At 34.3% G+C, this 26945-nt stretch overlaps 1 protein-coding gene across 1 annotated transcript in view; it reads right to left on the reverse strand.

Moving 5' to 3' along the window:
- Positions 1-20165, reverse strand: part of ZPLD1 (zona pellucida like domain containing 1) — a 60678-nt gene extending 40513 nt beyond the window's left edge. Inside the window, exons 1-2 of the mRNA XM_050778949.1 lie at positions 20024-20165; positions 374-487 (exon numbers count right to left, since the gene is read on the reverse strand). Of these exons, the coding sequence (XP_050634906.1) occupies positions 374-479 (106 nt within the window). The 5' untranslated portion in view covers positions 480-487; positions 20024-20165. The remainder of the gene's footprint in view (positions 1-373; positions 488-20023) is intronic.
- Between the last annotated feature and the right edge of the window lie 6780 nt (positions 20166-26945).

Here is a 26945-nt window from a genome sequence, read left to right on the forward strand (position 1 = left end):
TTAAGATTATTCCTAAATAAATATATTAGCATTTAAGAGCAGTTTTTTAAAGTCTGAATTAATTTATGAGAAAAAAGATACAAATTTTGCAAATTTTGAATGAAATTAGTCTCTCCCAATTTTTTACACAATAGGCAATATTTTTCATATCTGTGAGCAGCCATTATAATAATATCAACTATGATGAACACTTTGTATGTTAATATGGATGTAAATTACAGCTCTAGAAATATGTCTTGTCATTTGCCATTTGTTAATATCCACTTAATGTAAAGAGATAGGCCCCATTCTCTATATTTATTTAAATGACTTGCTCTTCAAATATAATCACTCTTTCAGAAGCAATTAGAGAATAGATTAGGCTTACACTTACCAGGAAATCTACTGTGGAGGTTGGCATCACAGTTGTAGCCATTGAACTGAGCAGACCCTGAAAGCACTCTAATTGTTAGAAGCAGCAGCAACCGTATTTGTTCCATTGCAAAACCTGGAAAAGAGATATCTATCATGTGGACACTCCTACTTACTCCTTCACTCCTACTTACTGGAAAAACTGAGGCTGATCTCAGCTCACTGTTGGATAAGCAGTCTACATCCATGCAGACAAAGCTCATGAAATAACTGAGGATTATCAGTAGTAAAGGCAGATATTTGGGTTATAACATTTCAATATTGTTTTCATTGTTGCCTTCTGTTGGCTAGGGGTGACAAAGCTAGATTTTCATAGTAGAAGAGCTAACATATAAATCATAAAGTTTACAAAAGGAAAATTCTTTATTATGCATAGGAAGAACTCAAACCAAGTATCTAGCAGATTAGAATAGCATAACTAGGCAGACTAACCAATTTGGAGATGAGTCTACATTTTATAATGCCAACAAATATATAGTCAGAGGAATTTAAATGTTGAATACTTAATTCTAAGAGGAATCTCGATAATCTTAATGACCAAATAACAATTTGCCCTCAACAGAAAAAAATTTCCCCCAACAAAAAAATTCCAGACTACTGCCACTTTTCAAAATCAATGGTTTGTGTGTCATTTTCTTAGGAAACATAGTGATAGAGCAAAAGGAAGAACAGGGAAATATTGTGTTTGTGAACAATATTGCAGTTCCTCCCATGACTGCTCCTTGGTGGGTAGGAAGGACTGATACAGACATAAGAAAACGTTGAATTCTTAGGATAAAGTAATGGAAGATGTTTTAAAATACATCAGTGTGGGTTGAACAGTTAAATAGAAATGGACTTTAATACTTAAACACCGGTCAGTCTTGCATTTAATAATTCTTTTTCTTGGATGCCCATTTATTGGCCTGATAGAGTTAAAACATCTTTCAGAAATACTAATTTATTCTCAGAGCATAGTTTGTATCCTGAAAAAAATCTTTTGGGTTGGTGGTTTTGGTCAATGAATAAAAAGCAAAAAGAAAATAAAATTGCAAATGGTTTACTCAAATAATTTAGTGCATTTTAAAAGCTAGGGTTTTGGAGGGAAAATGGTGTTTTAGCTGTCCTTAAAGATCTGCCTTTAGATAATCAATCAAGTCTTTAGGAAAAGGAAGGAAACACATCTTGCTTTTGAATCATCATTTCACAATAACTAGTTTACAGTGAATGAGGTCACTTTGGTGAGGATGTGGGAAAGAAAGGTATGCTTACTCTCAAAAATAGACTGAAAAAAATACTAATTCAGCAGGCACTTCCTTCCTTCGGCACTATCACATAGTACTTAGGCACAGATCTAAAGACTTTGGAGAGAACAGCCATATGCCTAGTTAGTTCTGATTGCCTGTGACAGTTCATAAGCAAAAGACTCACACCAGTGGCTGACCCAGACCCTAGGCACTCTTGGCCATACCTGCGCCATCATTATCTAGCTCCTCAACATACTTCAAATAGAATAAGACAGTCTTGCTCTTTTGGAGTCTTTGGAAGATACTAGAAAAGAAAGAAGCCTGAATAAGCAATACACTCCACTGCACCCACATTTATTCCATGCCCCACCACTTCCTTCTCATGGTGGGTCTCAAGAACTCCTGGAAGACATTGGAAACTCTAGACCCACACTGTTGTCCCCAACATAGAGTTGTATCCTAAGAAATTACAGAATCAGGAATTTAAGTTGGTGAGTTATTTTGTGGTTCTGAAATGCTTTCTAGCTAATACATTTTTTCACAGGAGAAAATAACATTTCTTGAATGTACACTTTGCACAAAGAAGGCACTTGGTGCCAGATAACTTTCCTGTAGCTGCTCATTTATATTTTTTATAATGATGGGTGAGATTACAATTATTGCTGCATGTACAGAGAAAAGAATGAGTCTCAGGATGTTTAAGTGACACAAGAGTAAGTGGAGGAACTAGAATTCAACCCTAAGTCTTTCTGATAGTAAAGTTTGTTGAACAAGTTACCTAAATTTCATGTTATTAAATTTAAGATTTTCTTTATTGCCATTTAATCATCAGCCTTTTTCTTTAGCTTTTTACATTTTGTATCTTTTAATAGATCTGTTCATCTTATAATGAGTAAATAATTTTTATGTAATTAATACAATTTGCTTTATAGATATATTTTATAATGGGGCATTATGAGGAATAAAATTATTTTTAAAGAGACAGAAGTCCTTATTTCTCATTGTGAAAACAGCAAAAACATTATTATTGACTAAACTAGACACATTTGTGTTGACCAAAAATAAATTAAAAACTCGTGTTAATTGAAACAGCTCACTGAGAACAAGTAGTAAACTCTTAGCCTCAAAGCTTTAAATCACACCTAAGGTTGTCCAAAAAAGGCATGACACTGTCCTACTCTCTTTAAGAAAACCTACTGCATTTTCATGAGGATTAATACCCTAACCATTTTTTAATGAATAAGAGGTGGAAGTAGAAGACAGCTTTCTTTAACAGAAAATATATTGATCGGATTCAAATAATCCCTTCTCAGCCATTCTCTAGATTTGTCATTTAAAAATCAAGATAAAGGCCGGGCACGGTTGCTCATGCCTGTAATCCCAGCACTTTGGGAGACCGAGGTGGGCAGATCACGAGGTTAGGATATCGAGACCATCCAGGCTAATACGGTGAAACACCATCTCTACTAAAAATATAAAAAATTAGCTGGGCGTGGTGACGGGCACTTGTAGTCCCAGGTACTCGGGAGGCTGAGGCAGGAGAATGGTGTGAACCCGGGAGGTGGAGCTTACAGTGAGCCGAGATCGCACCACTGCACTCCAGCCTAGGCTACAGAGCAAGGCTCAGTCTCAGAAAAAAAAAAAAAAAAAAAAAAAAGTCAAGATGATGATCATAGACTTTACAAAGTATAAGTGCATAAAGAATAGTACAGTTTGATCTGTGTTTTAATATTAAGGCACATTAAGCAAGAAATTTTAAAAGGACACCCATATCTCTTATAGAGGCAGTATCCCTATTTTTAATTTCTACACTGTGGGTAGAGCTTATGACATTTTCAAGCCTTCTGGATGTTCTTTATAGTTCAACTATAAATTAAAACGAACTGATGAACTATTATCTTGCAAATTTCCCATCCTCAACCTTACCTTCATCATTTCCCCTGCACGTGGAAAACCTGAGCATCATCTTGCCATAGCAAGCTTGGAGATGCTATTTTACCACAGTCCCTAAATTCTTTTCTGAAATTGAACTGTATGGGATTGGGGGATTATGTTAACACCCTTTACATTCCTCAAAAACATATCATCCTGGCTGCTCAGGCTCCCTGGCTCTTAGACAGGTGCAATTCCAGACATGTGTATTTTAGTCCTGATCTGGTTATAAAGGTTTAGTGGAGTTTCTCTTCAGAATGTAGAACCTGGTTCCTGTGGTTTACTCTGGAATAATCTGAGGTGCTTGCTGTCGCATTGTGGCTCCAGCAAACTCTTGGCAGAGAATCTCAGCAGAAGCATTTTTCACCTTCTCCACCACATCTAAGTGCAGCAACCAGTGTCTCTGCTTGGATTCTAATAGTGGTTTACAAGAATGACTTGCCTAATACATCCAATAATACAAAATATTAATACCACATTTTGAGATGATAATGGCCTTGAAGATGTGTGTGCAAAAGAGTTTTGTATGTGTTTCTTACTTAGAATCTTCATAAGTTTAAATTGATGGGAATGGGGAGGAGAAGGAGGATTATAAGTAAAAGGTTGAATTTTAAGAAATTCAGAAGTGTTTATATAAAAAAGAGACACCCGTATCTCATAAACTGTTACTAATAGAAGAGGAAATCATATGCTAAGTGATTTGCTGTCAAATATGTCAATATTTCTCATACTAAATTTTCTTTTTAAAATAACTTCTTCCAACATGTAAATCTCTAATTTCTTTGCTTAGAATTAAATTTGGAGTCAGAAAAATATAATGCACTTTCAATTCCTCCTCAATTTTATAGTAATTGATATAGTTCTGTCACAAACATTGTTCTTTAGATTTTAATATAAAATAATCTTTGTTTAATCTTTTTATTGAGATCTGTTACTGTATGTACCAGGCACTGTTCTATGTTTAATATTCAACTACTTACATAGATTTAATTTTTACTTATGTTAAAAATGTGAAAACCAAAGCTTAAAGATTTTAATTGACTCGCACAGGATCACAGACATAGTAAATGGCAATGCAGAATTCAAAACCAAGCTTGACATTTGGAATTATGACATTACTCTGTTTGACTTGATTGGAGCTTTTCAAATAAATGAAATTAATGTCCTACTGATTTTCAGAAAGTAAAATATATTAATAATGTATGCTTAAGATATGCTTTGAATTAAATAATTCAGATGATTGAGACAAAATATTTGTTAATATCTACACAATTTTCATGACTATTTCATTTAGGCAGTGAGTGCATAAAGAATATTGTTCTTTTCAAAAATTGATTTAACGCAATACTTACAAGTTTTAAGAGCTGACTGTGTACCAGAGAGTTTTAAGTACTTTTATATGTGTTTTCTAACTATGACACAGGTAATTTATTCTCCTTATACTGGGGAATGAGAACACTAAGGCACAGTAATCTGAAGTAATTTGCCCAATGCTAAGCAGACAGCCAGTGTCAGAATCAGGATTCACGCCCAGAACAATGACTCCAGAAACCACCCTCAACTATTATATGTGGCACTGCCTTCCAGAAAATGATGCATATAATTCTAAATCAAATGGAAATTTGGCAATTTCCTTGGTAAATTTGATCAGTATTGATTTATTCTTGTGTACGCTGTTCAAATAATTACTGAATGTTTATATGTGCCTGGTACTCTCCAAGGGGTGGGGAGATGCTAAGGTACAGCAATTAGAAAATTTTTTATCTGCATATCTGCATAGAACTTACATTCTAACTTCTAAGAGCAGTCAGAAGGAATCAAAATCTATAAGTAAAATATAGAGTATATTTGTGAAAAGCGCTACGGAGAAGAATAAAGCAAGAAGAATAGTAGGAAGTTCTAAGGTGGAAGGGAAGAAATGTTGAAATTTTAAATAAAGTGGTCAGAGATATATAACTAACCCATATAAATGAAGCTTGCTGGTGGGGAACATTGATTATGAATAACCCAGATCTCTGTGTCTATAACGTATACCTCACTTGCTTTTTTTTCTTGCTATTTAGGTACTTCTCAAATAAAATAGACTTTCCTAGTGCACAAATTACTCTTTGGGAATAACTTGGACACTTTAAAAATCTGCATTAACCTTTTCAGATGAATAAAGGTGGCTCTTAGTGCCTGAGAAAAGTAATTTATTAAATAGCACCCCTGTGACCTGAAAAAAAAAAGTGAACATGTTCGAAAGTGCCTTTATCTGCTCTCAAGAAATAACTTTTGCAGAGACAAATGAGCTCAACAGTTTATCAAACTTTTAAACTTCCTTAATTTTATTGCCTTGATATAGGCTGATCTGTTGTTATAGTTGGAAAGAAAAATAGAAAATTCAAACTAAATACCATCTCTTCAAATGTTAAACATCAATCTGAGATTCATGCACTTTTCCCCAATAAACTAAAGCTAACTTTTTATCACACAGATTCACAAAACTATGAAACGAGTTCTTTGGCATTGGTGATGCCCCAGTCCTCTCATTCTTGGCTCTCCTCTGCATTTACTGAGCAGCTACTCTCCATAGGCTGCCTTTCCTGCAGGGGCATGGCCTCAGACCTGGTGCTTCTGTATCACTCACTCAAACCTGCTCTGCAGAAAAGATCACAACAGTTCATTAAGGTTTAAATTACTGGAAACATTTAAAGTTCTCAGGAAAAAGGAGAAAAAAAAAATGTGCGTATTTTAACAGAGATCAAAGTTTAAGTTAAAGGATGAAACTCTACTCCAGCATTGGATAACTAATAGATCCTAGGTAAACAGGCACTAAAGCCACACAGGTAGGCAACTGTATTGCCCAGTTAAGAATCTTGATGCTACACAGTCTACTCTCCAGGAAAAGTACATATTAAATCACCCTCCAAAATCATTAGTGTTGTTTGTTTGTTTGTTTTGTTTGTTTGTTTGTGAGACAGAGTTCCGTTCTTATCACCCAGGCTGGAGTGCAATGGTGTGATCTCGACTCACCACAGCCTCTGCCTCTTGGGTTCAAGTGATTCTCCTGCCTCAGCCTCCTGAGTAGCTGGGATTACAGGCACCTGCCACCATGCCCAGCTAATTTTTGTATTTTGAGTAGAGACGGGATTTCACCACGTTGGCCAGGATGGTCTTGAACTCCTGACCTCAGGCGATCCACACACCCCGGCCTCCCAAAGTGCTGGAATTACAGGCATGGGCCATCATGCCCGACTATAAATCATTAGTTTTAAAGTGCTAAGGATCACAACTCCTTAATAAAGAAACATGTTTTCTGATGGGGCGTCTAGACTGAAGCTCTACATTCTTTATCTTTATCTTGCACTTGAACAATCGAGTCAACATATATATTTTTTAAAAAATGAAAATATATGACCTTCATTGGAAATATTCATTATTATGTACATATACATTCACTAATGTAGAATGTCCTTGTCTTGCTAAACAAAGAAAAAAACACACCATGTACTTTAGGAATAATGCCTCAAACAAAGCAGGAAATATGTTTAGCCATCAAGAAGACATTCAGAAATTTTATGGCTCTTAAGATTCTGACGTATACCATAAGTAAATATGAAAGCTAAAGGCTGCTCCTAAGAGAAAAACCTACTCCAATTTTCTCTGACACAAACTGAGTGTTCATTTATTTCCCTTTGCCTGCCTTCCTCATTTGTCTTTCTGTTGAGGGTTTTCTCAAGTAATCTACAGCATTTAAATGATCTACAGTGTTTAGAACATTTATTGTAGTACCTTACTTTTGGGGGAGTAAGTGAAATGACAGATTGAACTACGTCACTTTAAAAGCTTTCCCTTAATAATTCACCAGGTTCCTTTTCAAGATATTTGCACATTTTATTCTTCTGAAGTAGCATTGAAGATATGCTAGCATATTGACTTCCTTCCTCCTTTCATGAAGTGTAATCATAACAAATTAATAATAAAATAATAATTTTACTAGTTATCTTAATTGCTAATTTCCCTCTAATAAACTTGATTATTAGTATTATTACTTCAGAATAAATATATTTCTTTCTCAATAGAGATGATAGGCAAAATATTTATGAGAAGGTACAACATAGAAATCAATCACAAGGGACACAATGTCAATATCTTTTGGCTGAATATAAACCCACTCCCCAATGTTCAAAAGTATGTTCATGGGCACCAACAACAAATAACGGCAATATAATTTCACATCTTTGTCAACCCTTTCCTAAGAATAAAACAGCTCTTTTTCCAATAGTACTCCTCTCTTTGAGATTTCTGTTAATTAATTAACTTATTTATTTCACATATTTTTGGTGAGCAGTTTCTAAGTGTTGGACTCAGGGTCCTGGGAAGCCAGTAGTAAGCAAAACAAACATAGGCTTTACCCACACAGAGCTTATAGACTAAAGACGGAGGGAGTTATTAAATTAATAATCAAGCACATTAAAAATGTTTACAAAATATACTAGGCAATTGCTATGAATGAAAAGTAAAGCACAGTAGAACCTGATTTAGATGGCAGGTGTCAAGAAAAGACTTTCTGAGAAATGCGATAGTTGAAAAGTATTGAAGAACTGAGTCGAGTTAGTCAGATGAGGGCTGGAGCAAGGCGAACTAGGTAGCATTCATCGCATGACCATAGGTCCTCAAATATCAAAACAGTCAATAGTTTGTGAAACTGTTTTGGAAGAAAGTCCATCATCCTGAGCTAGGAGGAGAGGACCAGAAGTTAAGTCTCCCTGTAGGCAGCAGGGCCGGGCTGTACCTTTTCTCCTAAGTGGAATGGAAAATCACTGAACACCTTTGAATTGAGTGCTAGCGATATACTACTAGGGGTGCATTAAAGTAAACATACTGAAAATATTATTTTGAAAAAGAAATAACAGGACTTGTTGCATTCTAGGTGCAGAATGAGTATGAAAAAGGAATCAAGAATGACTCACAAGTTACATTCTCAGAAACTAGGACTATAACAGAGTCTAATACAACCTTGAGACATGGAGATTCCAATCAGATATTGTATTTCTCATCTTTCTATCTATGTATTTATCCAAACACATATACATCCATCTATTTATCCATCCATCTATCTGTCATGGTAGTGGTGGACACTGAGTCATTTGGAATTAAGTTTTAGATATTATGATCCATATTCCAACACACATCTCATAAGAATAAGGCGCTTCTTCACATAACCACAATGGCATTATCAGTCTCAAGACAGTTACAATCCAATATCAAGTCATAGTCAAACTTTCTCAATTCATAAAAAATATATTACATAGCTTCCCCTCCCCCCAATCCAGGAAACCCTAAAATAGGCCAAGGAGATAATACAACTAAGTGAAAATAATTATGTATTACATTTGGTTGTTATATTCCATTAGTCTCTTGTAATAAAGAAATTCCCCTTCCTCAGATAACATTTTAAATTTGTAATTCCATGGTCCTACCAGACCAGAAGAATGGGAGAAAATGCAAGATTCTGTCAAATCAGAAATAAAGTGGCATGACAAGTTATTCAAATATGTTAAGAATCAAGAAATGCAAAGTTTAATCAAATATTAAAAGCTGCATGGTTGCAGAGAGAATTGGGTAATGCGTCATTTGCATCTAAGGGATGTTAGATACTTAGATACATGAGCTAGATGAGTTATGTGGGCTATAACAACAATGAAATGAATTTCCCTAATTTATTAAGTCCTTACATGGACTATAAATAGGATTATGTTGCATGATGGCTGCAAATAAAAATCTAGCCATGGTACCAGCCAAAACTTTGACTAATAAGTAATTTCAGTTAGTTTAGAAGATAAATGCATTTCAAATGGATGAGCATCATTTAACCCTAGGCATATGTAAGCACATGTTTAAAAGAATCAACAATTAGATAAATATTTTAATGTTAAAGAATCTATGCATGTTGTTTGTTTTAGCAGTTCAAATGTGTTAAAGAATTTGACCTACTTAAGTAACCGGTTAGTCTTTTTATTATGACTTAAAATGTGTAACAAGTAAACAATTGAAACTTCTTATGTAAAACTGAAATGCTACCAAGGTTATATATATCACCAAGGTTACATATATATATGTATAGTTATTTAATAAACCTAAGATTGAACAAATTTATTTTTTAATTTTTAAGCATTAGTTAAATGCTTGAGATTTTTTAATAGCAGATAATTAAACTCCTGTAAACATATTAAACTGCCCCTACTAAAAATGTAGTATATTTGATTTCCTTTTCAGTACATCAATCAACTGGCTTTGTATATAAGATGAAACATTTTTCAAAGCCCACTTAAAAATTATTATTGAATGTTTTTAAGTCAGAATTTGAACTTAAAATCTTGAGGAATGACTAGATTTGGGCCTAGTTTTTTATTTGAATGTTAATTCTTAAAACTTTAGAATATATTTTTAAATAATTCAATGTAGGGGATCAAAAACATCATAGTGAACACAAAAAAAAGTGGTTGCTTTGCTTCGGAAGCCATGTTAAATGTAAGATTCACTTCTTTAAACCGTAAAATCATAGACTACAAGGTGAGATGCTCACACTAAGAGAGTTATATGGGAACAAAAATCAATGGAAGCAAATCTGTTTGATATTGTCTCTCACATTTATACAGGGTCATAAATAAATTCATTGACCGAAACAACAGGAAGACTACACATACTATTTTCATTAATAGCACTTCCCTCTTTTTTCCGAGAATATATAGTTGAGTTTGTTAATAAAAATACCAGTTTGATGTGACTTCACTAATTGCATAGAGTATCTGTTTCTTCCTCAAAAACATTTTAATCAAAGGGAAGCACTTCAACTTTATAATAATCGCATTAAAAACAGTAAAACTTACAGAAGTTAATATAGGAAACTATCTTTATGATCTAATGGTAGTGAAAGATTTTTAAGGAAAAAAAATGCTTTACCACCATAAGTAGAGGGCTGAGCCTGCCAACAACTTTTAGAGGCTCACTGAGATATTTGTGTTTTCATGTTGTCTGTGTATTTCATGTAACATGTCATTTATGCCACACACCAGGGCACTCCTTGAATAAATATAATTGTAGGCTCTGGTTCTCATTCTGCCACTAATTGTGTGTGTGCTCTTGGGGATGTCACATGCTGGGTCTTAGTGCCAAATACTTCATATGTGAAATGAAGTATTGCCCTAGAGATAAAGTGCCTGTGAAACTATGATGTTTTAGCAACTGGGGGATAAAATAGTAATACGTTCCCTAGGACCACCTTCAAATATCACCTCCTTTATCAGAATGTAGGCTTTACTATTCCAAAAAGATTTAGAGATCTTCCATTGTCTTCTTGCTTTATCCATGACAACTGAAGAGTTGGCAAGTGATGCATCCCCACAACACTCATATCTCCCTCTGGTCATTGTTTAAGAGAGAAAATCAGCAAGAGATCTTACAGCCTAATCTCCATGTTGCTAAAGAGAAACATTAGCCCTTCTGCTTTTGGATGATTTTGTTCTTCCTTCCAGACAGAAATGGCAAAATTAAAATTACGTGAAAAAAATAAGTCGCTATTGGTGGTATACTTTTATTTCTTTTTGAGTCTACATTTTTGTTTCTCAATGGCCTTTAGGAAGCAACAATCATGAAATAAAATAGGCTGCTGTAATTTATAATGGTACTTTATTCTGCCCAAAACACATTTTCAACCCTGTTCTCATTAACGTTCGTGATTTTTTTTTTAATTAGTTGTTGACCTGTTTGAGGGGATGTAATGTTAAACTTCATGACCTCACTCAGGAAGGTGTTGAAGCAAACAGAACTGCCTTTGCTCTTTAGATCTGGAAATTGATGTCAAGTGGCTAAATGTTTTTCTTAAATAGTTGCATTATTGCTGTAAGTAATATAAAAGAAGACAACTAAAAACCTCTCCTGAAATAATTTCTAAAATTTATAGCTGCTTGTGAACAATAAAACTACATCCACAAAATATGATACTTTCAGACATGATGAAATCACATCCACAAAAGTTTTAGCCAGTTGGATCAAGTAGCCTATATACCTAAAAGTATTACTGAACAATCAATATTGAAATCTGGGAGAACCTAAAATTTAAGCCCTTAGTTTTAAACACTTCAGTTAGCACTATACTAATTGCTTCTATTTTATGGATTTCATAAAATCACTCATAGACAAATGAAGATAACCATTACACAAATCTTTACATTGGAAATTAATAATTAAAAGGAAAGAATTAAGTATGAATTCTGATTTTTTTTTTTTTTTGAGACAGAGTTTCACTCTTGTCACCCAGGCTGGAGTGCCATGGCACAATCTCGGCTCACTGCAACCTCTGCCTCTTAGGTTCAAGCGATTCTCCTGCCTCAGCCTCTTGAGTAGCTGAGAGTACAGGCATGCACCACCATACCTGGTTAATTTTTGTATTTTTAGTAAAGACGGGTTTTCACCATGTTGGCCAGGCTGGTCTCGAACTACTGACCTCAGGCGAGCCACCTGCTCAGCCTCCCAAAGTGCTGGGATTACAGGCGTGAGTCACCGCACCCAGCCCAATTCTAACTTTTAAGTAGTGGCAGTATTATTGTTTTGAAATGGCTCTTTAAAAAATGTTCGTGTGTGTGTGTGTGCGCGTGTATGTGTGTGCGTGTGTATAGGAAATATGTCAAAATGTTAATGATTATACTAATTATACTATTTCAATGTTTGTATATTTGAAATATAATATAATATAACTAAGTTATAGAATTTGCAAAGGATATTTCATCTAGTAGACTTAAGGCATAGAAGTAGAAATAAGACTAACTTATTTAAAGGATCAAAGTAAATGGTGTCAAGATATTGGAGAATGAAAGCATTGAAGGGAAGGAAAATTATTACTTAAGAAGATAGCTAACATGCTTTTGTGTCTTAGATGAAATGAACATAATTCTAAGAAAATTATATCCCTACCATAGTCAAAGTTGGGGATATGAGACATAACGCTAAACATAACTTTCAGCTCCTATCTCAATAACCAAAATGTTCTTTGGGATCTGAAACACCAGGCAAGCTCTAGAAATAGCTGTGAGCCACAGTAGGCAAGCTAAGATGTTCTAGCAATGGATCTCTGTCAAAGGAAAAGTTACTTTACTGGTGCTAGGACCAGGGGCAGGGAGGAGGTGAGCAGAAAGATGTATTATTCTGGTTTGGATTGCAGATAATGTTGCATTATATCTAGTAAATCAGGATTTTTGGCAAATTTGAACATAAACATTTACAGGCATGAAGACCTCCACCTTTTCTGTATATTATAATATATAATAAATTTCATAATATTTTGGTAAAATTCTATCAAGAACAGTATGAAAATCAAGATTCATCATGGCAAAACTATCTCTACCCAGAGACTCACACAAAAGATATCATCCAGAAATACATAACTACTTGCCAATTGAATGACAATAGCTGTTTAGTTTGGTCTATTCCTTGGTCAGTGCCATAAAACAAAGATGAAATATAAATGGACTTGAAGAAGATCAGGGATTAGATATTTGAAAAACATAAAATAGTCAAATTTCCTCCTGTATGTGATATTTGAACTTCTAAATAAATTAGCTTTCTTCACTAAAAAGAAATCAAAGTAATGGAACAACAACAACAACAAAATAAAAACAGCTATTTTTCAAACTACCTACATACCCTGGAGAGTTTTACTAATTCCCTGTTCCACAGGCCCTGCTGAAAATCACGGGATTAGAACAATGATTTGCAATGAACAATGTGCTAGAATATTGGTTAATGAGTCAAGAGCAGCATTTTTCATGAAACAGAATAGGATAGCATAATATAGGAGCAAATAGAAAGTATTGGAATAGAATGGAACATCTTAGAGAGCACTGTGTATGTACTGTATTCGTAAAATATATATGTGCTTTGTATGCATTTATAGGTGTGTATATATTAGATCACTATTAACATATCTTACCATGAGTCATAGTCAAAAAGTTTAAAAGTTACTGGTTTAGAACAAGACAGCAGCATGGTACCCATGGGCTGAATCTTCCCACCCACAGACAAGTTTTGATTGGGTTCACAGAAGAAGCAAACAAGAGGAAATTAGCATTCAAAGACCGAACACTTACAAGAACAATGTTGAGAGAAAATGTATTTTCCCAAGTTCTAGGTAAAGACTCAAAGTTGGATTATAGAGTTTGATTGATTCTTCAGTTGTGTGTGTCTTGGGAGAATGCTTGTTATAAATATATAATATTATGGTAAGGAAGTAGAGGGAATAGATATAGGGCATTCATTTGTGAATTAAAGGAGAAAAATAGGAAGGTACCTAGAAGGAAATTTGTATCTAGAAGAAAATTTTTCACAAAGGGAAAACTTGATGGCAGAGAAAGGAAATGCAAAAATATGTATATTCAAGACACTGGAGAGACGAGGACAATTTATAACAATAGTGTTTTCTCTTTTGCTCATTGATGCAGTGTTGTAATTAATTCATAGGGAACAAAGTCTGAACCATTGTTTCCTTTCTGTTTCCTGACGGATAAAAGAAAATCATCCCCTTACATAGAGCAGATAATTAATGACTATTTGTAAACAAAGGATTAAGACTGACATCTTTGATTACTTTTTACAAGGATGAATTAGCATTGGTACACAGTTTCTCCTGTAGCACTCTAGTAAGAAAACCCCCATTTCCAAAACAGCTACCTAGGATGGAATATGTGACCTATAGCTGAAGAGTAGAGAATGGGCTGCAGGAAAAGCAAACTCTCAGCCTTTCCATGGCTAGCACACTGCTTACTAGCCATGTTAACCAATCAATTACAGAGCTGCGCAGCACAAAATAGGACTTTTTCAGAGTATGCATTGCCACCATTGAAAAACTCCACGTTGAAATCTCTAGCTATCTCTCCGCTACTTGAGATTCACCTAACTCATGAACGTTAGGTGAGAAATCATAGTCGAGGTCCCTCTTGTACTGTAACAATGTCAGAAAGCTGCTCTTTGAAAGTTGGTGTATGCTTAGAAAATGCACATTTATTTTAATTTTTAATGGAAATAAGAAGGTGAGTTCACTGGAGAAAAAAATATTTTAAAAAATCATTACGGAGCCAAAATAAAATTGGAAGATTAATATTCTGTGTTTATAGGAGAGATCCTTGAGTTAAGATAATATAATGGTCTGCATCCTAACTGCTAATTTGAGTTACCTGAGGAGTTTTAAGAAATATGAATGTCCAAATTTCTCCCGCAGTGATTCTAATAAGCGTTTGAGATTACGAACTACTGAGATAGAGGAATAAGGTTTTGCTATACTTGAGATTCCATTTCTAGTTGTCTTTTGTTACTGGTAAGCATATTTACTTTTTCCTCACCATGACTCCATAGCTGGAATCTGAAAACAGAACTTCCAAGAAAGGATAATGCTCCCTGATGCTACAACATGGCAGTTTAAGCCTGAAGGAGTCAGCCAATCAGCAACATCGCGCGTTTATGAACCCACTGAAAATGAATTCAGTTTGCATTTCTTTGATAGAGTTCTTACAAATAAAGTGAAAAGGTTTGGACCAAAAGTAAAACAATTGTAAGGAAAAAAGATGGGATCCTTCTTCCCACTGAGAGACTCGCTCTCTCTGTGGCTCTTTTCTGATCAAATGATACAACATTTTGTGCTTTCTTAAATAACCATGACATTTCACACCAAGGTTGATGAATCCTATAAATAGACTGCCTAAGCATGTCATGTCCCTGCTTGAAACCCTTTATTATTTTCAACACCATTCAGGAGAAAGCTCCAATTCCATGACACGGCAAAAAACAACAACAAAAAGTTCTTATCTGCCCAATAGAATGTTTCTATTCCCTATGCCCATCGTATCCACTCTAGACTTACTACGGTTCCCAAATTCAGTAGGTTGTTTTCTGTATCCGTATCTTTGCTCACTTTACTGCTTCCAGCTATAAAGCAGCTCTTCCCAAGCCCGCCAGCCCTCCACAAAGCCATCTCTCTGTTCAGATTTTCAAAAATCTTCCCACGCTCTTCTTTCAAGACACTCCTCTATCAAAACAATCCCGTCTTGCGCATAGAATTGACCACTTCTTCTGTATTTTCATCAAAGTCTATGCGTCATTCTATAACAGCAGTTCTAAAAATGCTATGCATTTAGATCAGCATTTCTCAAAGCTGGCACTATTGATGTTTTGGGCCAGATAATTCTTTGTTGTAGGATGCCATAACAGCATTGTAGGATATTTAACAGCATCCTTGGCTTCTACCCATTATATACCAGGAATAGTTCCCCCACAAGTCGTGACATCCCAAAATATCTTCAGACATTGCCAAATGTCTCCTAGGGGGCAAAATCTCTCTTTGGATGCACATCTTTGTTCTTTCCTAGTAAATCTCTAAGCTTCATGAAAGGAAGAGTATTATATTTGTCTTTGTATTTAGGAGCTGCTAGAGTGCCAGATCCACTGCAGATTTTCAAGTAATGTTTGTTAAATGAATGATTACCTTGCTACAAAGGGGATAGTGCCATATCATCAAAATGTAGAAAATTAAGTGTGTCAACATTTAGTCCTCAAGATAATGCTTTACTGTTTAAACATTCCATCATTAATTAAATTAAACTTTTCAATTTCATCTAAACATCAATCAAACTAAAATCATCAAATCAATCTACCCATCACTAGAAATAATGTATATTTATTTTTGTATGTTTTTAATACAAAAGAAAATGGGACTTGGGGTCTAGAAATTGATTTGAAATTGTACCCACATATATAAAACTCACATTAAAAATTGCTTGAATTTAGTGAGTTCCTTGGTTCAGTTTTTTTTAAGTCTCACTAGTATTTTTATGTTCTATAAGTAGCTTTCATTAATTGGTTCACTTTTTAAAACAAGGTTCAGCTGTACTTTTTATGCCCTGTAAATAACTTTGATTTTTATAAACTAAAAAAAGTAAAACAATACAATCTTCTACTAAGTCTCCTTTACACTTCACTGACAGTGATGGCACACATTTTAATAGAATTGATAAATAATTTTAGAAAATAGAAACATATTACCTTACTTTTAAATATTTATTCAATAGGTTTCTAATTAGAATTGCTCTGCCAAAATTCAAATACATGAGCACAAATACATGATACACAAATGCACAAAAGTTTTTTAAATGTGTGTACTCTATGGATAACAATTTTAAATCTCTAAAAGATGAGTAGTTTTTAAAAATTATTCAATTATTATAACTTATTACATGAAAATTGTGATAAATTACATTTGAAATATAAAGAAAAGTTGGTCACAAATTCTTTCCAATTCCATAATATTATATAAAGAAAAATGATTTAATTTCAAAGTACAATTCATGTAATATAAACAAGATTTATATTCTATCATGTAATGATGGTGTGTTCAACTGAGAGAGAGTGTAGTTGTAACTCTGGCTTTTCTCAGATAAGCACATATGAGCAAATATCATACTTTAAATTCTAATGGATAACAATGAGTGGTCTTCAGTCTCTCTTACTTTTTGAATGGTGAAATTTTAGATTCAAGAACTTACAATGTTAGTGAAAGGTTCAAGTTAATCTCATTTTATAGAGAATCTTAAGTTTACAAACAAAGCCACTGACAGTTTCATTTGGCCTCAGGTAACTTTTAATCAAACTAAATATATTTTTGAATTCAGCATCTCTATTTTTCACAGATACAAAAATAGAAATAACAAAATCATTATATTGGTATAACTTTAACTTTACTATTCTTGTGGCTTAGCCACTTTACAAAACTTTGGTTTCATAATTTTTTAAATATTTTTATCACTTTCCAAGAAAAAATCCATAAAGCTCCATGTATATAATTTTGTTTTTTTAAATGTATTTCTTGATGTTCTAGGATATCTTATTGTGACTTCCAGAAAATTAAAATGTAAACCAAGGGATTGGTAAACTACAGCCGGCAAGCCAAATTCTGCCCATCACCTATTTTTGTATGGTCTATGTGCTAAAAATTGTTTTCACATTTTTCAAATGGTTGAAAAAAATCAAAGGAAGAATAACCTTGCATGAAAAGTGAAAATTACATGAAATTCAAAGTATAGTATCTATAAATGAAACACAGCTTATCTGTGTTTAAGTTTTCTTTGGCTGCTTTTGAGATACAGTAGCGTACTTTAGTAACCATAACAGACACCAACAAAAACTAAGATATTTGCGATCTGGCCCTTTACAGAAAAGTTTGCTGACCCTGCTATAAACAATTAGACTATGACTATAAACCACACAACATATAAATCTGGGGGACAGGACACAATATATTTCTAAGGAAATTCATTTCAGCAAATATTGTCTTTCAGTACTCTCTCATTGATATATTCTTTTGTAAGCCTTGATAAAGGCCATTGTCCGTTAGCAATAAAATACCATGATGTTCATTCAAACTGGTGGAATTGATCAGCTGCTTTTTTAAGGTGTACCTTTCTTTACCTCATCATTCAAGTCTTGAGAGTTTGAAATTCCTATAATTTCCCACTTGAAATCAACTTAGACATCTAATAATAATCAGCAGTGACTCTGAATCTGTAATATTCAGTCTAGTGCTTTACTTTATCATGTCTTGGTAGAGCTGTTGTGTCTGGCTTCCAGCTACACCATTTTATAATGAAGACAAACACAGCAAACCAGATCAAGCTTAATTAATAGCCTTGACCTACTTTACATTCCAGCTTAAATACAGAAAGAAAATAAAGCACAAATTAGGTAAATTAACCAAAAAGATGAATTCCTTGCAAGCAAACATTTCTGAATGATACAAAAGATGATCATTCTCTACTCACGAACTTAATGTTATTCAGGCTGCTGAAAAAGCTATGAAAACATGTATCTTTAGCCATTTACTGTTTGATATCATAACCGAATAGATTACAATCTGAGCATCTGCTCACAATTCAGTGGTTCAAAAGTTACGTTTAAAATAAGGAGTCCTTGCAAAAAAAAAAAAAAAAAAAAGTCAGTGGTTTATTACCTCTGCATTATGGGCCCTTTTAAGGGGAAAATAAGCTTTAAATGTCTTGAAAGAAATGTAGAATCTTCCCTTAGTTCCCAGAATCATGAAAAACAAGTGAGAGAGAAACAAAGAAATGTAGAATTTGCTGTAATATCTACCATGATCTTGTTACTATATTACATGGCTATTAACAATAATGATAACTTTGCGTGTTTTTTTTGAGGTTGTTTCTGAAAAATCTGTAAAATGAAAATATATACAACACATTTTTAGATTTTTATATTTACCTAAGTATTATAATAGTAAAGAAAAATAAAAACTTACACAGGGAAACTTAAAAATACAAAACTAGGTGCAGTTATTCAAATGGAAGTTCTGAAATGTGTCACATAAGGGAAAGCTAGTGACTGAAAAATAACATCATAAAGAGAGATTTTCAATTATGTATTAAGAGAAATATTAGATGTCTAACTAAATTCAACCTCTTCGTTATTGCTACCAAATTTATTTAAACTGACAGTTTAGCGCTGTTTTTGATTTTCCTTTTTATTTGACCCTTAAAGTGAATTATAAGAACCAATTCAAAGGAGCAAAATGAATAATGTCATAACCCTGAAAACCCAAAAGATCAGTATCTCAGATACACAAACACGGTCTCTTCCTTAACACCAAAAAGTAACTGGTTTTTCCAAAGGCAAAATGGAAGAAGCCATTGGAATGGAAGGAGCCTTAGAGATCACCCAAGAAATGGAAATCACAATGTTTCCCCTTATTCATAAATAACTTCTCCCAGGTTATGGGAGATTCCATGTCAATTTTAACAATACTAGGCTAATCATTAGAATAATTTTTATTTAAAAGAAAATCACACCATAATCATTTTCAATTATCATATCATCATTGTAATTAGAGATGATGCCACACATATCCAGCCAGCTTCTCTGGTGCAATAGAACCCTGATAAGAAATCTAAAATATACACTGTTTGCTTCCATTCATGGAGCATGTGTGGGCTGTAGCCTGCTGGCAAAGTCTGTGGTTGGAATTCATGTCTGAAACACAATGGTGTGGTAAATCCTGCACAACTTTTGACCTCAAGCCTCAACCTCAAGATTGAAGAAACTGCCAAAAGACTCGGTCCTTTCTCCAAATATAATACAAATATTTGGGATAAATTGAAGTTTACAAAATACAATTTTGTTTCTATCTTCCTGCACCCAAATAGGGGAAGATGTTTGTAACCTCCTTTTGCTATATTTAAGATACTTCCCAGGCCAAACTTTAACCATCACTGGAACCACAACAACTCTAGGAGTTTTACTGGACGTTGTCTTGTGTGTTAAAGAGAAAACGTTATTAAATTAAACTGAATCTTCCATGCTTAGTAAAAAGGCAGCATTTTTAGTCACTTCCGGTGGCTTCAGTGCTGGGCACTTACCCCAGTCCCTGGTTCTGTGGAGTCAGCTGTCCTCCATGTGCTAGGTTCTGCTGCATGTGGCTGAGTGTTCAAATGCCAGACCTTACCAAACTTTTTCAGAAAAGAGTCAAGCCTTCAAATAGGAGAAGAGCTGGTCTTTTTGAAATGTCTTTAAAAAAAAAAAAAAAGAAAGAAAGAAAAAACTGAATTTTAGACAAGCAAATGCTTCCACAGGTCTCACAAGGTTTTATAAAACCAGTCATCACCACCATGAAACCTGAGCTCATCTTTTAGGGACCTTTGTTTCCTTCTATTTCTCTTTGTTTTCATTTCATTCCTTTCCTCTTTTTTTTCCCCCTACCTGTGTTTGATCTTGTATTTTATGCTGTACAGATGTCGTGAGTGGTATATGTGAAGTGAGCTATCATCAGCCTGATGAGGGAAAGCCTGCTGAAAAAAATCATAAAGAAACAAGGTCTGGGATTGGAAGGGGAGCTAATCTGCACAGTTATCAATGTCCTGTTGTGCTTCGTGAAAGATGCCGGGCCCTTTCAATACTACATTTCACGTAGTGATGAAAACAGGATATGGAATATCACCGTGAAAACTTGTTTGATTGGAATAATAATGACTAAGAGGCAGACAATGCAAAAAACCCAACAGGACCCAATTGTCAAGAGGAAGCTAGACACTGAAACTGCTTCATAACCTCTGCTTTTGTTTAGGGGCCTCCAAGCAACTCCCACCTCCACCAGCCTTTGGAGCCTGGGACCCAACTGGAAGTCATCTAAGCATTCCGCTCCAAAAGCTATTATGATTCCTCTTTGGAAAGAAGAGTGGGAAGCTGGGATACAGGCACCACAGCGAACACTTTTCAAGATGTTTTGGCCATAGTGAAGTAGTGAAATACTTTGCTGCTATTTTAGTACTGAAATGCACTACTGTGCTTAGGGATAATTGTGTGCAAGATTGAATGCTTTTGTATTGATTCGTATTACTCCATCTGCCATTTAATAATGGTGGCTACCCTAAAAAAAGCACATTGCGCTACCAGTGATTCCACCGGCCTACACCTTTATAAGATTTCATTTTAGTCTATTGGCTCAGGGTACTTTAACAACATTTACATTCTCAATTACCTCTGGGATAGAGGCAAGCTGCCTATGGCTACTGCAAACTGAGATTAAAATCTAAGAGTTCAGCCTCTTAAAATTTCTAGTCAACCCCCTGGACCAAACTCTTTCCCTAAATGGTAAGTGATTTAAAATCTAATGTAACCACTAAAAATATAATAGCCAGAAGCTATTCACACTGCTTTCTATATTCTGTTTAGTGTTGAGTGAGAGCTTGGTACTTTCTACACCAAACAAATCCAGGCTCATGTTCTACAGGGAAGTGTCAGCTCCACGAAAAAGCATACTTATAATACTAATCTACCCACGAATAAATGTGAGGTGCACGAGTTACTGATTTTTCAAATACCTTTAATATAATCTGTCTTGTATTTGAGGGGGTTAAGCACTCATTAAAAACATAAAAACATTAATGTATCAAATTATTGCATGTACCCCCAAATATGTACATCTATTATGTATCAATAATAAATAAGTAAATAAATAATTTAAGTGATCATGAGAAACTTTTTTTAGGTCTTCCTAATTATGTTGACAGTAACTGCAACTTTTTCTCATTCTCCAGAGACTCATGTGTGTTTTACTCTATAATGAAGCATCAAGCTAGATATTTTCAAGCAATGTTTCAGGTTTCGCTTTGAATGCATATCCATCATGTCTTCTACTATTTTAAAACATAAAATGAAAATGCAACAGGTTCAAGTAGCAATTAACAAATTCTGTCATTTATAGAAAAATATCAGTAGCTCTGTCCTATGAGAAAATGAGCATTTCATAAATATTGAATACCACTACCCACATACTCTACAAGTTGGTTAGCTAAAAAGACAGTAGCAATTCCACTAAAGGCTTTCAGCAAGGAAAAGATAAAATAGTTGAGATAAAGTAGCTGACATTATTTGTTACTATTTTACTTTTAAAATGTGATGAACAACAATGTCATACATTTCACAAAATTTCAAAGGAAATTTTACCAGTTTTTGGAAAACATGGAGCCCCTTATCAGGGAGATTTCTTGTCTTCCAAGCTGGGTGACTTGGCTGAATATTTGATTAGTTGTACATGCATCATATGCTTTATCAGGGAATAATTTTAGGCATATGAAATATTCATCACTATCTGATAGCACCAGAAGTGGAAAGCTCAGGAGTTATCCTGTCCAGAAAAGGACTTAATGTTTCATAATCAGAGGAAAAGTGACCAGTGCCCTTTAGTTCCCTAAAGAAGGCTGAATTTAGATTAAGAAGGCATTCTGACTGGTATCTGTTTCTTCAAACTAAATGGCTCATTCCTGTCATCCTTTAAAAGTCATATAACTAAACTCTCAATGACTCAATTACTCCAGTTGGAAAATGAAAGTAAAAAGCCCTCCTTGTCACAAGGAGCTGTAAATTAAGGATCATTAGTAAGTCAGTACTTTAGGATCTTGCTTGTGGGAGGATTATGTCCTTTATATTATTCAATATAAGCACCTTTTCAATATGAGAAAAGCAGATTACATTTTTTCTTTAAAGCAAAGTTTTAGATTCACACTAAAACATCACATTATAAAACAAATGTAAGAAATTTGTATCTCTAAACCCCTATGCTTCATGACATTTGTAGCATCCATCGAAATGTTTAGCCTCATTTTCAGAGTTCCTTTGTTTTTGCTTTACAATGGGCCTAAACTGAGCAACATAAATATATATTTATATTGATTTTTCATTTGGATTGAAATAATCAGTTAATCCAGCAGCCAGAAAATAGTTTTGAACATCAGAGATCCCACCCCTACCCCCACCCTGGCCCAGCTCATTTTACCTTTTATTTTTAACTAGTATGTTGGTATCTCATAGACACAGTGTAATGACTTTCTTGCTGCAGACCTAAATTATAGGAGAGCTATAGGCTTTTCAGTTAGTTACAAAATGAGTTGTAGTCGAGATACTCTTATTATACACAAATAAATTGGCTCTATGTCCTAATGGGATTTCAGGCCACACAGCATTGTAGACGAATTATAAGAACAGACCCAGCCACACTTGAAAGAAGGCCCAAACAAGCTTCATACATAAGTACAATCGATTTCCCAGTTCAACAAGTGATTTACCCAAATATTTCTAATCTCAGAGTCTAAAAGCTGAATAAATTAGCCTTACTTTTGATCAGCATGAATTGTTAGTTGATATGTTAGCAAGCAGTTATAAGGCTAAAGCTTTATTGTATTGTACATATTATTTTACCACAAAAGGGGAAAATGTTATTTTTAAAATGCTGAATTTATTACTTTAAGACCATTAGTGGAAATACTGATATATTGTTCATATATGGCATGATACTTAAACCTCTGTTTTTGGGGTATTTTTAAATAATTCCCCTTACGTATAAGATTTGCTGATATATTATAGATGGTTTCAATGAAGAAGTCACGGTGAATATAGTATTTATTGTACTGTAATTTCTTCTCAGTTACTTATTTACAGATGATCAATTCCAGGAACTAGCTTTACTAGGTAACTGATATTGAATAACTTTAAGAAAGCTTTTAAATCATCCCCAGATTTGTAAGGCATTTCCTTGTTTCTTGGATTACTTAAGCTTACTTATTTCTGGAAATGCGTAATCAAAAGCATTAAATTTAAAATAATTGTAAATTGGAGTGCTGATGGCTATTAAAGTGCAATTACTGTATCAGCTCGCCAATACTGCTCTATTTGACAATAAAAGCACTGAAAGTATGGTTTGTATTTCCAGCAAATCTCTGTTGAAAGCCACAAACTGGATAATGGTAGGAAAAACCGTTCTAATCATACTTCTATTGTCATAGTGCTATTCCTTTCGAAACCAACAATTCTAAGCAACATGCAAGCTAGAAACAGGCTACTGTAATACTTTCAATACACATTATAGAATTGTGGGAGTTTGTCCTGAACCCAGTAGTTAAATTGAGAATCCCTTCTTCGCTAGAACAGGAAACAAACTTCAAGGACCACCAAGGCTGGAAGGTGATATAAATAAGTGATAAGAGCCACCTGGTGAATGGGCATGTGAACACATTCAGCAAATAGCAGGAATCATGTCCAAATGGAAAGCACACAGCTCGCCTCCTCGCCTCAAGGTAGCAATGGTTGGCTATACTCTTCCAGAAGATTACTGCCATCCAGGGATGCGTTATCCAACATTGCCAGAAACTTCCATTTTTTACCAAAAAAAAAAAAAAAAAAAGCAATCAAGGTTTTTATTTGAAATCACCCAAATTTTATATGAATTTTATATTGAAATCACCCAAATTTTATATGCTGCTCATGTTTTTTAATCATTTGCACATATTTGGACTGGATTAAACCTTTGAGCTTCCAGTTTTCCACCTTATCTAGAAGTCTGACAAGTCGATAATATGTTCTTACTATGGGATCATTTTCTACTAAAATCTCATTGCTTTTGGACAGCACTACCCAGCTAGCCAGTACTGGCATTGTCCTGAATTAAAGAGCAGATTTCGTATGCCCATTTATAGGGAATGTCCATGGGGCTCAGCATCAAAGTTGCATGTATATATGTTCAGCATATAAAAAGCACCATATACTTAATTTTTGTTTCAGGATGGTCATTGTCTAACAGATTTTATAAAACCATTGTCCATAAAGGAGTTTTCTAAAAAATTAAAATACAGATTTTTTATAAGAAAGAAAATAAATCATTTAATAATATAAAATAAGCACTACCCTGTTGATAAGTAGCAATGAGGCTATTAAATGAATGTGAATAAGTTTCCGACACAAATAATTAACTTTTCAAATTGATTTGGAGAAAGTGTCTATGACCGTCCTAAGATCATTGCCTGCACTGTGAACCCCCATCCAGAAACAAACACAACATGGTCTTAGTCATTTAATTTTACTGGTAAAAAAATAGCCTTTTAAAAAATTTTATGACTTAGTGTGAGCTGTAGAATAAGGACATTTAATTTTAATCATTTATTAATATTTATTTATTTATTTCTATATTTATTCTTGATAAAAACTAAGTATAATAAACACCAAAGGACAGATGATTGAAGTGTAGTCTAGCAGAAGTCAAACCAGTTTCTATTCTAGCTCTGCATAGCCATGTAAAATCATTATAGGCTTCAAATTTTTCAAATGTCAAATAAAATTCAAGAATTATTTCAAAAATCATTTGAATAATGATAGCGGCCATCTACATAATCCAATACACCCTCGATGTTTGAATCTCTTCTAACCATTCATGTACATAGTCTCATAGTGTCTCTCCCTCTCTTACACACACACACACTCATATATATACACATATGTGTGTATATAGAGGGATATATACATACATCCCTATCAAATGAAACAAGCCAGTCTGTGCTTGTAAACCGCCTACAGAGCTCACAGTTCTTTGGAGCAACGATGACTATCAGTAAATTTATCCTTATGTTGAAGTAAACTCTTTCTGTTACAGTTACTTATTCTTCCTCCTTTTTTACTGGAGCAATACAAATTATGTGTGACAGCACTATATATTTCAATACAGCAAACTGAATACAGCTATACATCATCTCCAACTTTTCCACTTTTCAGGCAAAACAACTTTAGTTCCTTCAGTCATTCTTATGATAGGTTAAATCCTCCCTAATATCATGTTCACTTCTAAATATCCTACGCTGGTATAGCAGCATCCTCTTCTCTATGTCTGGTTCTAGAATCAAACATAATCCTCTAGGTAGGAGCTAGTGAGCATACCACACAGGATTGAAAAGTTCTGCTACTTAAGTATTCCAAATCATATGCCTCCCAAAACATATTTTTGTTAAGCAAGTATGATGATTAATTTTATGTGTCCACTTGGCTAAGCTATAATGCCCAGCTGTTAGTTCAAACACCAATCTAGATGTTGCTATCAAGATGGTTTTTAGATATCATTGTTATTTACAATCAGTAGACTTTGAGTGAAGCAGATTGCCCTCCGTTATGTAAATAGGCCTCATCCAATGTGAACGCCTAAAGAATAAAGACAGAGGTTTCCCAAGAAAGAAGCAATTCTGCAACATGGAAGCCCTACCTGAGGTTCCCACCTGCTGCAATTTCAAGCTCCAGAATGCATCAACCCCTCACTGGATTTCCAGCCTTCCAGCCCACCCTATAGATTTTGGACTTCCTAGCCCCACAATTGCATAAGCCAATTTCTTTCTTAAAACATTCCCTAGATAGATATATAAATTGATAGATAGACATTAAGACATTGAGATAGATAGAGATATATCCTATTGGTTCTGTTTTTCTGGAGAATCCTGACTAATACAGCAAGCTAATTTTACACATGCTGCTGCTAAACTCCATCTCTCCTATCATATAATTTAATTTTTTTTTAGTTTTTATTTGTCCATACCCAAAATGAAAGAAATTATATTTATTCACAATAAACTTCATTCTATTTGAGTTGACTCATTATTCTTGAGGGAAGGATTCTTTTGGAGACCTAACTCTGGTCTCCCATGTTTTCACTATCTGTCCAGCTTTATCTCAAACACAGATGATAGAATGATACTTGTTTCACCAAGCCTTGTTCCAGAAGTTCAATCCATATAGGAGTTAACTCTGTAAGAAAATAGTTTAACACTAGCAATAACCTATGTGAGTGTTATTCTTGTTTCTCCAAAGTATAAGTAAGTCTTTTTAAATCATACTAGACAAATTATAAAGCTCAAATTTAGTAATACAGTTTATTTCTATCCAGCTTACTAAATTTTCAGAAGAGATCATACCCTTTGAATGAATAATCCCAAATAAGCATTGAATTGAGCCTGTGTACCCCAAGGGGAT

The sequence above is a fragment of the Macaca thibetana genome, chromosome 2 (assembly GCF_024542745.1).
Source record: "Macaca thibetana thibetana isolate TM-01 chromosome 2, ASM2454274v1, whole genome shotgun sequence".
Taxonomy (NCBI): Eukaryota; Metazoa; Chordata; class Mammalia; order Primates; family Cercopithecidae; genus Macaca; species Macaca thibetana.